This window comes from Cnephaeus nilssonii (genome assembly GCF_951640355.1).
Source record: "Cnephaeus nilssonii genome assembly, chromosome: 13".
In the NCBI taxonomy this organism is placed as follows: domain Eukaryota; kingdom Metazoa; phylum Chordata; class Mammalia; order Chiroptera; family Vespertilionidae; genus Cnephaeus; species Cnephaeus nilssonii.
Window position 1 is genome coordinate 19834122 of NC_137084.1, and position 13559 is coordinate 19847680.

At 45.1% G+C, this 13559-nt stretch overlaps 1 protein-coding gene across 2 annotated transcripts in view; it reads right to left on the bottom strand.

Annotated features, from left to right (window-relative positions):
• Positions 1 to 13559, bottom strand: part of LPXN (leupaxin) — a 33383-nt gene that overhangs the window by 4113 nt on the left and 15711 nt on the right. Inside the window, exons 4-7 of one of the 2 annotated variants that reach the window (XM_079789083.1) lie at positions 13227 to 13326; positions 8768 to 8935; positions 6309 to 6482; positions 6111 to 6192 (exon numbers count right to left, since the gene is read on the bottom strand). In XM_079789083.1, the coding sequence (XP_079645209.1) occupies positions 6111 to 6192; positions 6309 to 6482; positions 8768 to 8935; positions 13227 to 13326 (524 nt within the window). The remainder of the gene's footprint in view (positions 1 to 6110; positions 6193 to 6308; positions 6483 to 8767; positions 8936 to 13226; positions 13327 to 13559) is intronic. The other variant, XM_079789084.1, reaches the window with a different exon arrangement.

Below are 13559 nucleotides of genomic sequence, written 5' to 3' on the forward strand. Positions count from 1 at the left end.
TTTAATTTCCCAGGAGGCTCAATGGTTTAGCTGTCATTATAGAAGCTCTGTGTGTGACTTGAGTAAAGCAGGATGCCACCTAATTAATGGACTAACCCTATAGTAGGAGACCCATTTACAGAAAGCAAAGAATAAAAACAAAAATGCTATTCAAGAGGAGCTTCTGATTAGTAAATGGCCTTTTTAATCAATTGTCTAAATAAATATACCTTAGGTGTGGCTTCATATTTATGTGAAATTATAAATAACCCAATCTGCCTGTCAGTTTAGAAGAGGCCCAAATCAAAAGCAATGATGCTTCCTGGTCGTCCTATGGATAGTATATTTTCCTTTTGTATCTAACTTACATTTCTTCTTGAAATTCATCTGTATCCTCTTGTTCTGCTCTCAGGCAACTTCCACATCATAATTATCTCTGGGTCATATTCTACTTACTATTCTACTCAACTAGCTCTTAGAATTCTATGGCTACTGGTGCAATATAAATTTGCCATGACACATTTCAATATGCTTTAGATTAAATCCCAATGAAAAATATGCTTAACTAAAGTGCAATCTGGAAATGAAAGGCCTAATGATTTGAGAAAAGCATTGAACGAGCTTCAGTGAACATGCAAATTACTACAAAGCACTTAGCTAGTGGATTATATCAGTGCTACTCAGTCCAGGTCTATCTTCAAATAAAGTGCATTATGTTGGTGCCAAGAAAGTACAAAGTTCCAACAGTAGAAGAGGAATTGAGACTCTGTCAAAGGGCACTTAGGATGTTGTAGAAAAGCAAACAAATATGAAACTTGCAAAAATAATACCTTAATTTAAATTTCAACTCTTTGACTTTCCAATTTTATGACTTTAAGAAAATCACTTTTCCTTTCTGAGGTTCAGTGTTTTCACCTATAACTAGATAAAATGTGGAATAAAATTAGTCTTACACAGTTGTGGGTGGGATTAAATGAATGGTAATTAGAAATAAACATAATAACAGGCCTGACATTAGTAGAGTCCACATTGGTGGAGGGCAAGACACTTGGGAATATCTTCACTTCTGCTTGAAACATCACTGACATGATAGTTAAAGGATAATCTAAAATAGAAAGACCCATAGGAAAAGGAGAAAAGGAAAAGAGATGTCACAAATGAGATATCAATAAAATTTTCAAAAATTTAAAGTAGGTATAAGTGTGACAACTAGCTTGGCAAAGACAAGAACACTGAAATCTATGTCTCCTGAGAGAGGAGGTGCCAATAAAACTTAAGTCATCTGGAGCTCCATATCATCAGAGGGGCTCAGGAACTGAATGCATAAAATAGTCTCAAGACTGAAAACAGGATTGGTTGCAATTCTAAGGAGCTGTTAGAAGATCAGATTCCCCACCCTACCATAAGATGCAGTAATTAATTCTGGAGATATCAAACCAGAGATACTGGGCACCATGAGGAAAGAAGTAAAGCTTTCTACTGGAAAAAAAAAAAGGGGGGGGCGAATTACATACAAGTTGACATTCTGAATGGTGAAACCTCATTTCCTAATCCTTTTTAAAATTTTTCATAATGCTGGCAGAGAGAACATCTCTTGAAGTGATTCAAGATTAAAGGCCTAGCCCTAACCAGTTTGGCTCAGTGGATAGAGTGTCAGCCCACAGACTGAAGGGTCCTGGGTTCGATTCCAGTCAAGGGCATGTACCTTGGTTGCAGGTTCCCCAGTCCTGTTCGGAGTGCATGCAGGAGGCAACCAATGGATGTGTCTCTCTCACATCGATGTTTCTCTCTGTCTCTCCCTTCCACTCCCTCTAAAAATCAATGGAAAAATATCCTCAGGTGAGGATTAAAAACAACAGCAAAAAGGGAGTCAAATATGTGGTGACAGGAGACTAGACTTTGGGTGGTGAGTACACAATGCAAAATACAGATGATGTGTTATAGAATTGTAGACTTGAAATATATAATTTTATTAACAAATGTCACTCAATAAAATTATTACACATTTTTTAAAGAAAAGAGGAATCAGAAAAGACATGGGACTGCCCAAGTTTTTATTTCAGAGAGAGGATAAAACATTCCCCATGGAATTAATTCCAAAAAGACAGGAAAAGACAAATAAAGAAGCTTTCTGAATCCATGCATGGGTTATATTTGTTCAAAACAAACATAAAAAAGAAGTCAGGAAAAAATCAAGACAATTCAGAAAACAGAAGGAAAAAGAAACACACAAAAAGGGAAAACCAGATAATATAGAAAGGGTCAGGAATAAGAACACAATCTTAGGCAGCAAAATCTCAGACATCTCCCATAGCAATATGTTTACAGATACATCTTCTAGGGCAAAGGAAACTAAGGAGTAAATAAACAAATAGGACTACATCAAAATAAAAAGCTTCTGTACAGCAAAAGAAACCATCAACAAAATGAAAAGGGAGCTCACTGTATGGGAGAACATACTTGGCAATGATACGTCTGATAAAGGGTTAATATGCAAAATATATAAGGAACCTATACAACTTAACAAAAGGAAGATAAACAATTCAATTAAAAATTTTGCAAAGGACCTAAATATACACTTCTCCAAAGTGGACATACAGATGGCCAAGAGACATATGAAAAAATGCTCAGTCACTGATCATCAGAGAGATGCAAATTGAAAGGATAATAAGGTATCACCTCACACCTGTCAGAATGGCTACCATCAACAAATGACAAGTGCTGGTGAGGATGTGGAGAAAATGGAATCTTTTTCTGCTGACAGGAATGCAGAATGGTGTAGCCATTATGGAAAACAGTATGGAGTTTCCTTAAAAAAATTAAATATGGAACTGCCATTTGACCTAGTGATCACACTTCTAGGAATATATCCTAAGAAACCTGAAACATCAATCAGAAAGAATGATGCATAGTCCTTTGTTCATAGCAGCGCTATGCAAATTAGGCCGGGACTCTGTAACGGGTCACTACCGGACAGGAGGAGGTTGAGCGTGCAGGTGAGGCCCGGAGCAGAGACGGAGACAGATACAGGGGGGCCTGCCTGAGCTGGCAAGGCAGCTCAGGTGGTCCTGGAGTGGACACAGGCAGGGGAGCCAGCACTGTGTGGCACTGGGCTCACGGCAGCTGTGGGCTCAGGCAGCTGCGAGGCCCAGGGCTCAGGCAGCCCCAGTGGCTGCAAAGCCCAACGCTCATGACAGCCGTGGGCTCAGGCTGCCATGGGCTCAGGCCACTGTGAGGCCTGGGGCTCATGGCAGCCATGGGCTTAGGCTGCCGTGAGCCCCGGTGGCTGCAAGGCCTGGGGCTCAGGCAGCCGTGAGCCCCGGCGGCTGTGAGGCCTGGGGCTAACAGCAGCTGTGGGCTCATGGCAGCCATGGGCTCAGGCCGCTGTAAGGCCCAGGACTCAGGCAGCCATGGACTCAGGCGGCTGTGGGCTCAGGCAGCTGCGAGGCCCAGGGCTCAGGCCTTGCAGCCCCTGTGGCTGGCAGTGGCAGCAGCAGCAGCAGCAGTAGCGGGATGATGAGGGCGGCGCCTTCCCTGATCAGCCTGGTCTCTTCCTACAGAGGGCAACCCGACTGTGGCTTAGGCCCTTGGGAGCGGGCCTAAGCTGTCAGTAGGACATCTTCTGAGGGCTCCAGGACTGTGAGAGGGAGCAGGCCAGGCTGAAGGGACCCCCATCCAGTGCACGAATTTTTGTGCACCAGTCCTCTAGTTTACAATATCTAAGATCTGGAAACAGCCCAAGTGCCCATCAATAGATGGGTAGATAAAAAAAGCTGTGGTACATTTGCAACATGGAATACTATGCAGCAGTAAAGAAGAGGGATTTTTTTTTTAATTGATTTCAGAGAGGAAGGGAGAAGGAGAGAGAAATATCATTGATGAGAGAGAATCACCGATCGGCCGCCCCCTGCACGCCCCCCACTGGGGATCGAGGAGGCAACCCAGGCATGTGCCCCCAATGGGAATCGAACCCAGGATCCTTCAGTCTGCAGGCCAACGTTCTATCCACTGAGCAAAACTGGCCAGGGCAGAAGAGGGATCTTTTACACCTTGAGACAGAATGGAGGGACCAGTCGAGCATTATGCCAAGCAAAATAAGCCAGTCAGAGAAAGACAACTATCACATTATCTCACTCATATGTGGAATCTAGTGAACAAAATAAACTGATGAACAAAATAGATCCAGAGACATAGAAGCATGGAACAGACATCTCAGAGGGAAGGCAGGGGGAGGGTGGGTAGGTGGGAAGAAATCAACCAAAGAACTTGTATGCATAAATGCATAACCATGGACACAGACAATAGGGTGGTGAAGGCCTGGGGCAGGGGGTGGGGGTGGGCTAGAAGAGGTCAATGGGGGAGAAAGGGGATATATGTAATACTTTCAACAATTTTTAAAAAGATTTTAAAAAATAATAAAAAGACAAAACAAAAAAACCTCTCAACTGTGGAAACTGGAAGACAGTGAAGCAAAACAAAGTCTTCATAATTATGAAGGAAAATAGTTTCCACCTAGAATTGTCTGCCCAGGCAACTGAAGGTAGACAACAGATCAAAAATATTTTCAGATATTCAAGGTCTCAAAATTTTTACCTGTTCTCAAGAGCTACTACAGGATGTGCTTTATCAAAATAAAGACAGTAACATGTATTAGAAGACTTGAGATCCAGGAAACAGAGGCTCCAAAGAGGAAAATAGTAAAAGGAATTCCCAAGATAATGACCCAGAATAACTGCTTCTCAACAGGCCTCAGACTGGAGCAGGAATATGGGCATCTCTGGGACAGATATCTATGAGAAAAAAAAAAAATGGAACTGACCTATCACCACATGTGGTTGACTGTTTTGAGAAAGATTTCATAGTTCTGTCAGATAAATTAGTAATAAGTATAATGAAAATTAAGATAATGTAAAAAGGATCCAAATATTGACTTCAGGAAAAAATATATATATACAAAAGGACTCCATGTGCCAGACACTGTTTTAAACCCTAATAATGACTCTTAAAATCCTCATAATGATCCTATAAGGTAGGCATTATTATTAGGGCCATTTTACTGATAAGGAAAGTGAGATACAAAGAATATCACCTGCACGCGCAACCATCATCCTATATAATAAAACCCTAATATGCAAATTGACCAAACGGCAGAATGACTGGTCGCTATGATGCACACTGACCACCAGGGGGCAGATGCTCAACACAGGAGCTTCCCCCTAGTGGTCAGCACTCTCCCACGGGGGAACACCGTTCAGCCAGAAGCCGAGCTCATGGCTGGCAAGCTCAGCAGCGGTGGCGGGAGCCTCTCCCACCTTCGCTGCAGGCTAGTGGTAAGGAGCGAGGGGTCCTGGACTGCGAGAGGTATGTCTGCCTGCCAGCTTAGGCCCAATAGTTGGCAGGCAGACATCCCTTGAGGGGTCCCAGACTGCAAGAGGGCACAGGCCAGGCTGAGGGACCCCCCCTTCCCCAGTGCACAAATTTCATGCACCGGGCCTCTAGTCTAGTAAATAAATGTCACAGCCCAGATTTAAACCAGGTAGTCTGACTCCAAAAGCCAGGTTCTACTGTAATCACAGTTTGCTACCCAGGCTCAACTGTGCGTAATATTTACATGATTATCTACCTGTACACACGGAATACCGACCTGACCTGTAATTATGACCTAATTATAAACTGAGAAAATGTGGAAGGGGAAATATGTTGGGGGTGAAAGTATGGTATCCCTAAATATGGTGGGATAGTAATAACATTTCTAAATCCTCATCTTCTCTGATAGAAAGTGAATACATAATGATTAAAATTAGGAGGGAAATAAATTTGTAGTAATGTATCACTTAAAAAACCTAGGTAAATAACAAAAGAAAAAGCTAAAAAAATTAAGAGAGAAGTAGGGTTGGGGGTGGAAAAAGGAGGAGCAGGGGACTGTTCATTTTTAATATCACCCTTGAAGTAATGTTTGAGTTTTTAAACTATGCAATCATGTTTCTTTGATTAAAATAATTCAATTTTAACAAAATCTATAAATGTTGGGAAAAGGTAGGGAAGGATGGCATGTGGCACTGAAATGGGCACTTGGGTGGTAGAGGCAGAATCCTGGACAACCAGGACAGATCAAAGAACCCCAGGCATACCTTCTGCACCAAACACCTCTCCACAGTGAGAGCAGAAGAAGTGCTCTGGGTGCCAGGTTTGGTTCATTGCCGTCAGCACTCTCTGGAAAAGGAACACACAGAGAGATATCAGAATGCCTCCGAACTGTAAAACATGACCCTGGTGCTAGAGGAATGAGGAAAAGCTACAGGAAAGCAGAGGGAGGGGAGTTTACTCACATCCAGGATGGGAGCAGCACAGTAGGCACAGCGTGGCGAAAACAGATTGTGGTAGTCCTTGGGGCAGTAGGCCAAGCCACTGCGCTCAAAGAAGGGACTGGAGCCAATCTCTTCTTTGCAGTGACTACAGATGAAGTGCTCTGGATGCCAGGCTTGCCCTAGAGCATGGATCACCTGGAGGAGGAAACAAAGCCTGGTGTGAGAGCCCAGTAGGGTGCTCTAGGGCCTGCAGGTTGCACATTGTGGTGGGCACGCTTCACACAGTTTTCTTAGTAAATGACACCCCCTGGCGTTACACAACACTAAGGCCTGGACCTGGTCCCACCTATGTGGTCTGTTGCCCATGCTTTATGGAGAGAAAAAAAGTGCCCACTTTCTTGACTGCCCACCCTGATAAAAGCCTGTAAATGTTTGTTACCACTATACTGCCCCAGGTGGTATAAGAAACAAAATAGAGCACAGTAGTGATAGACAGCAGATAACTACAGCCTTGGTGTGGCAGGGATCCCTAGAAGAGTAAAAGGCCAAAAGACAGTTTTTATTCCTCTGGTTTGAACATCTCATCTCACGCCCCATGCAGAGTTGGGTCTCAAAACCCTGTTATGGTTTTGGTGGAGTATGATGCAGAGCAGGAGTTAGTGGCCACGATTTGGAGCTGAATGCAGCTGAAAATTGTATGCAATAAATTTAAACAGGAATGTTTGCACAGAGGGAAACAGAAAATTCCTCTCAGTAAAGACAGCACAGAAAGGTTAAGACAGAAAGGTCCTCAGAAAGGTCCTCAAACTACGGCCTGCGGGCCACATGCAGGTGTTTTTGCCGTTTTGTTTTTTTTACTTCAAAATAAGATATGTGCAGTGTGCATAGGAATTTGTTCATAATTTTTTTTTGAACTATAGTCCGGCACTCCAACGGTCTGAGGGACAGTGAATTGGCCCCCTGTTTAAAAAGTTTGAGGACTCCTGGGTTAAGAGCTTAAACTCAGGTTAAAAGCTTTGACTTGCCTGGGTTCAAATCGTAGCTTTACCTCTTACTAGACCTTGGACCTGAGCCCTCAGTTTCCTCATCTTTACAAAGGGAATAATACTAGAGTCTCCCTCAAGGACTAATGTGACTATTAAATGAAGAAATACTTGTAAAAGCACTTAGCTCACTGCCCAGAGCACTATAAGTGATCAGTAATTATTAACTACTAGAGGCCTGGTGTATGGATTCGTGCACCGGTGGGGTCCCTTGGTCTGGCCTGTGCGCTTTTGCAATCCAGAACCCCTTGGGGGATTTTGACTGCCAGTTTTGACCCAATCCCCACAGGCCAGGCTGAGGGACCCCACCAGTGCATGAATCCATGTACCGGGCTTCTAGTATGCATATAAGATCTTTGGTTAATCTCTTCCCACCCTTCCCCCTGAGATTCATCAGTCTATTACATTTTTCCACGCCTGTGTGTTGAGTGTCTGCCCTCTGGTGGTGAGGGCATGTCATAGCTACCAGTTGAATGGTTAAACGGTCACTTAGGCTTTTATATATATAGACTAGAGGCCCAGTGCATGAAATTCATGCATGGGGGGGAGGGTCTTCTCAGCCCAGCCTGAACCCTCTCCAATCAAGGACCCCTTGGGGGATGTCTGACTGCCGGTTTAGTCAGACACCCTTTCACAATCCTGGACCACTTGCTCCTAACCGCTCACCTGCCTGCCTGCCTGATCACCCCTAACTGCCTCCCTTGCCAGCCTGATCACCCCTAACTGCCTCTGCCTACCGGCCTGATTGTCCCTCACTGCCCCCCCCCCACCCCGATGGCCTGGTCGCCCTTAACTGCCCCCATGCTGGCCTGATCAACCCTAACTGCCTCTGCCTGCTGGCCTGATCGCCCCCAACTGCCCCCCCCCTCCCGCCAGCCTGGTTGCCCCCAAATGCCACCCCTGCTGGCCTGGTTGCCCCATGCAGCCTGCTGTTCGGTAGTTTGGTCGCCCCTCACTGCCCCCTGCTGGCCTGATCAACCCTAACTGCCTCTGCCTGCTGGCTGATCACCCCCAACTCCCCCCCCCCGCCAGCCTGGTTGTCCCCAACTGCCCCCCCTACTGGCCTGGTCGCCCCACACAGCCTGCTGTTCGGTAGTTTGGTTGCCCCTCAATGCCCCCCCTTCTGGCCTTGTCGCCCCACGCAGCCTGCTGCTCAGTCGTTTGGTCGCCCCTCACTAACCCCCCTACCAGCCTGGTTGCCCCACGCAGCCTGCTGCTTGGTCGTTTGGTCACCCCTCACTAACCCCCCTTCCAGCCTGGTCACCCCATGCAGCCTGTTCGGTTGTCGTTCGGTTGCGATGGTCGCTTAGGCTTTTATATAGATAGATTATTAAAACATCTTAGAATATAAGGAGAAATATCAATCTTTGATGGGACAGAGACACACACAGAGAGAGACATAGATGGCTGTAGGACCAATATCTTGGCCTGTCCTACCTTTCCAGCAATCGATTTCTGGCAGGAAGCACAATGGCCCTTGGGCACTGTGGCAATCCCAAGGTCCTGCAATTCCTGCTCCAATCCCCCCAGCATTGAGTCCAGGGAGGCCTTGTGATCCTGCTTGTCTGGTAAGTACTTCTTGCTGGCATCTGCTTTCACTGCCACCTGGTACCAAGGAGAGAACCATGAACAGTCAGCCTCATGGAATTCATCCTCAGTGGCATCTTCTTCATGACCCTATAAACTCACCTCTACTTATGGACCCTTTAGTCTTTCCTGAACCTTCCTCCAAGATATGGAATAATTCAACATTATAACACCAATAAAAATGCTTTCATCTCGTTTTCATTCTAAATTTCTCATGCCGAATGAAATCTGACTAATCTTCCTTCTAACCATAGGAAATTGAGTGGATGAAGATAATTCTGGCTCTTGTGATAACCACAACTCAGCAGTCTTCTTTTTATTCATTTATTCTGCAGTGTTTATTGAGCACCTAGTTTTCCCCAAGCCCTGCTCTAGGCTGGCTCTTGGTAGAGACAATATACAAGAGCAACCAAGTGTCTCTCCTCATAAAGTTTACATTACCTGGGTGACAGACAATAAACAATTAAAATGAATATATGATGGCCCTAGCTGGTTTGGCTCAGTGGACAGAGTGTCGGCCTATGGACTGAAGGGTCCCAGGTTCAATTCCGGTTGGGGGCACATGCCTGGGTTGCAGGCTCAATCCCCAGTAGGGGGCATGCAGGCAGCAGCTGATCAATGATTCTCTCTCATCTCCCTTCCTCTCTGAAAATCATAGATGTTTCTATCTCTTTCTCATTCTCCCTTCCTCTCTGAAAATCAATAAAAATATGTTAAATAATAATAATAAATTAATATATGATGCAATGCCAGAGAGAAATATGATATACACTAGTGGCCCAGTGCACGAAATTCGTGCATGGAAGGGGTGGTTCCCTCAGCCCAGCCTGCACCATCTCCAATCAGGGACCCCTTGGGGGATGTCCGACTGCCGGTTTAGGCCCGATCCTATAGGGATCGGGCCTAAACCGGCAGTCGGACATCCCTCTCACAATCTGGGACTGCTGGCTCCTAACCATTCACCTGCCTGCCTGCCTGCCTGCCTGATCGCCCCTAACCCTCTGCCTGCCTGCCTGATTGCCCCTAACTGCCTCTGCCTTCCTGCCTGATTGCCCCTAACCCCTCTGCCTGCCTGCCTGATTGCCCCTAACTGCCTCTGCCTTCCTGCCTGATCACTCCTAACCTCTCTGCCTGCCTGATGGATCGCCCCTAACTGCCTCTGCCTGCCTGCCTGATCGCCCCTAACTGCCCTCCCCTGAGGCCTGATCCCACCCCCAACTGCTTTCCCCTACTGGCCTGATCTTACCCCCAACTACCTCTGCCTGCCTGATCACCCCCAACTGCCCTCCCCTGCTGACCTGATCTCGCCCCCAATGGCTCTCCCCTGCTGGCCTGATCTCACCCAACTACCCTCCCCTGCCAGCCTGGTTGTCCCCAACTGCCGTCTCCTGCTGGCCTGATCTTGCCCCCAACAGCCCTTCCCTGCCAGCCTGATCTCGCCCCCAACTGCACTCCCCTGCCAGTCTGATCGCCCCCATCTGCCCTCCGCTGCCGGCCTGATCTCGCCCCCAACTGCCCTCCCCTGCCGACCTGATCTCGCCCCCAATGGCTCTCCCCTGCCAGCCTGGTCTTGCCCCCAACTGCCCTCCCCTTCAGGCCTGATCTCGCCCCTAACTGCTCTCCCCTGCCGACCTGATCACCCCAACTGCCCTCCCCTGCCAGCCTTATCTTGCCCCCCAACTGCCCTTCCCTGCCAGCCTGGTCACCCCTAACTGCCCTCCCCTGCTGACCTGATCTCGCCCCCAACTGCCCTCCCCTGCAGGCCTGATCTCGCCCTCAACTTCCCTCCTCTGCTGGCCAATTTGGTTCTGAATGGTCGGTTTCTCTGCCAGTCAGCGTCAAAAGCTCCACCTCATAGGCAGCCATTGGCTCCTCACAGTTGACCCAGATTTGGTTCTGATTTGCTCAGTTTCTACACCAGTCAGCATCTCTGGGCCTATCAACAGGGCCTGATCAGAAAGGCAAAGCTGATCAGCAGCCCCGGTGGAGGCCTGGAGAGAAATGGAGGTGTGGCTGCTGGCCAGGCCTGGAGAGAAAGACAGAGGCAAGTGCTGATCAACAGCTGCCACACAGGCTATGGATCAGACCCTGCTTCTCTTTTCAGGCCTCTCTCCAGGCCTGATTCGTAGCCCCCTCAGCAGTCAGTGCTGGGTCACCGCACCTGCAGCTGTAGCAGTCAGTGCTGGTTGCCACGACAATCCAGTGCTGACTGCAGGGCTGACTTCTGGTTGGTCAAGCCTCCAGTCATTGTGGATGTGATGGACCCAGCGTTTTTATATATTAGGATTATACATCAAGATAAAAGTGACCAAGGGTAGGATGTTGAGGAAGAATTGATTGAGATGATGGTGATTAGAAAAGGACCTCTAAGGATATGATATTTCAGTGGATATTTAAGTGATGTACTTAGGGAATCTGAAATATTGATTTTTGTGGGAAAGCATTACAGAGGAAGGGGAGAAGCAGAGGAAGGCAGTAGCTTGGCGCATTAGAAGAATGGTAAGAAAAATCAGTGGGGCTAGAGTAAAGAGAGTGAAGTTGAGTGTGGCAGGAGAAGATAATAGAGAAGGAGGTAAAGATCACAATGATCACATTTTTACCCTCATGATAAAAGATATGATTTTATTGCAAAGATGATGGAGTCATTGGAGGGTGAAAGAATCTGATTTATAAGATCGCTATGGTAGCTGAGTGAGGAATTAAGTGTAGAGAGGAATTAGAGGCACTAGTTATGTGGAAGACTGTGATAACAGCTCAAACCAGAAATAATGACTTGGACCAGTGTTAGCGGAAAAGGTGGTGAGAAATTGTCAGATAAGACTTGCTGATGGATTGTAGTTGTTGAAGCAAAATTCCAAAATAGTTATAAAACATTAAAATAGTTATTTAAAAAAGAAAGAAACTTTTATCATCTAACAGATTTCCTTCCTCCTCTATTATATGACGTTAGTTAATGTTGAAAAGATCAGTGTTCAAAAGGTTAATGTCTAAAAGGCCTGTAAGGGTGACCAATATTAAGTACAAAAATAAGTAAAAATACAAAAATATATCTATCTACAATGACATTTACAACATATCCCAGAATACTTCTGAATTGGTATATAAAAAACAAAAAATATTGACCATCTCCAGGCAGCAGAACTGGATAATTTGGGATAGAGCTAATAAGGAAACTGTTCATTACAAACTTTTGTGCTTTTGAATTTTGTGCAATATGAAGGTATGACCTATTAAAAAAATTAACAGATATTTAAAAATGTAAATAAATCAAGAAACATCTAAATCAATTAGAAAACACCACACAAAAAAGTCTACTTTTCTAGTATTTCCAAATATACAGTTCAATGAGGAATAAACTCAGCTTTATTGTAGACATTAAAGAAAAACTTATTTCTGATGTTTATTCATTTTTTCCTATAATAAGTATGTATTATTCATTGTCAGGAACTAAGCTGAGTTTTGGGAGTCCAACAGTGAGCCACAAAGATAAGGTTCTTATTCTCACCAATCACACACATTTTTATATACTGTCTTGAAATTATTTCATAGTCACTTCATGTGTGTGTGACAAATCCTACAACCAATTTAGAATGGTTGTAGTCTCTACTTTAAGAATTCTAGGTGATATTTCCCTTGATAAATTCTTAAGCCCATGCAGTTGATTTCCATTCCCTGCCAGGCCACATGAGCTTGTCACTCATGCTCTGGAGGCTAGAACAAGGAGACGGATTTTATCTCAATGTAGGGCTTAGGATTCCTCATGATACCTATTTTGAAAACCACAATTGATCTCTCTTGTGTGCCCTAGCCTGTCCATAGCTCTCCTCTATCCTGCTCAGGCAGGTCCCCTTAACAGTCTTGCCACACTTCAACCAGCATTAGAGACCAGTGCCCACAGGGCTCACTCCAACTCAAAGGGCATCTTCTTTCATCTCTTTGTGTCCAAATTCTTTCATTCTTCAGAGTCTATCCCATACCCATGCCCACCTCTAATGAACTCTCCTTGACTTCTATACATTCCTGATGTTTGCTCCACATATTTTGATAAACCACCTGTCTTTTATTCTATAAATATTATATAGGCTTATGCCTCATTTTGCCAAGAACAGGCTAAGCTCCTTGAGATCAGTGCCTGGATCATAGTATCTTTTGTGTCCAGATAATACATAGCACAAGGTTGAGTTCATTTATTGAATTAAATTTAGTCTGGGAAAATAAATGACAACTTAAAAGTGTCCCTCAAGGGGGAATGCAGAGCTGTGTTCCAAAGAGATAAACCCGAAGGCTTTATCATAGGGACTGTGCTCACCTTGGCCTGCATTTCACACAGGTGGGCCATGAGCTCATCCAACTGAGCAGCTGCTGAGGTTTTGGAATGTGGCAGTGATTCCTTTGGCTCTTGGATGTCACTATAGGGAGAAAACAAACAAACAAAAAATCATACTAATACATCAAAACTCAAATAAATGTAAGCCACACATAAAGTACTAGAAAATGCAGTTTTAGCTATTAAATGCTTAGATGTCAGTAAAACTACAGACCGAGAGTATTTTAAAATACATATAGGTACCAGACTAAAAATGTGTCTCCATGTTCCCGCTCTGCTCACCTCAAAAAGTGATTATTGTTCTCAAATGCACGA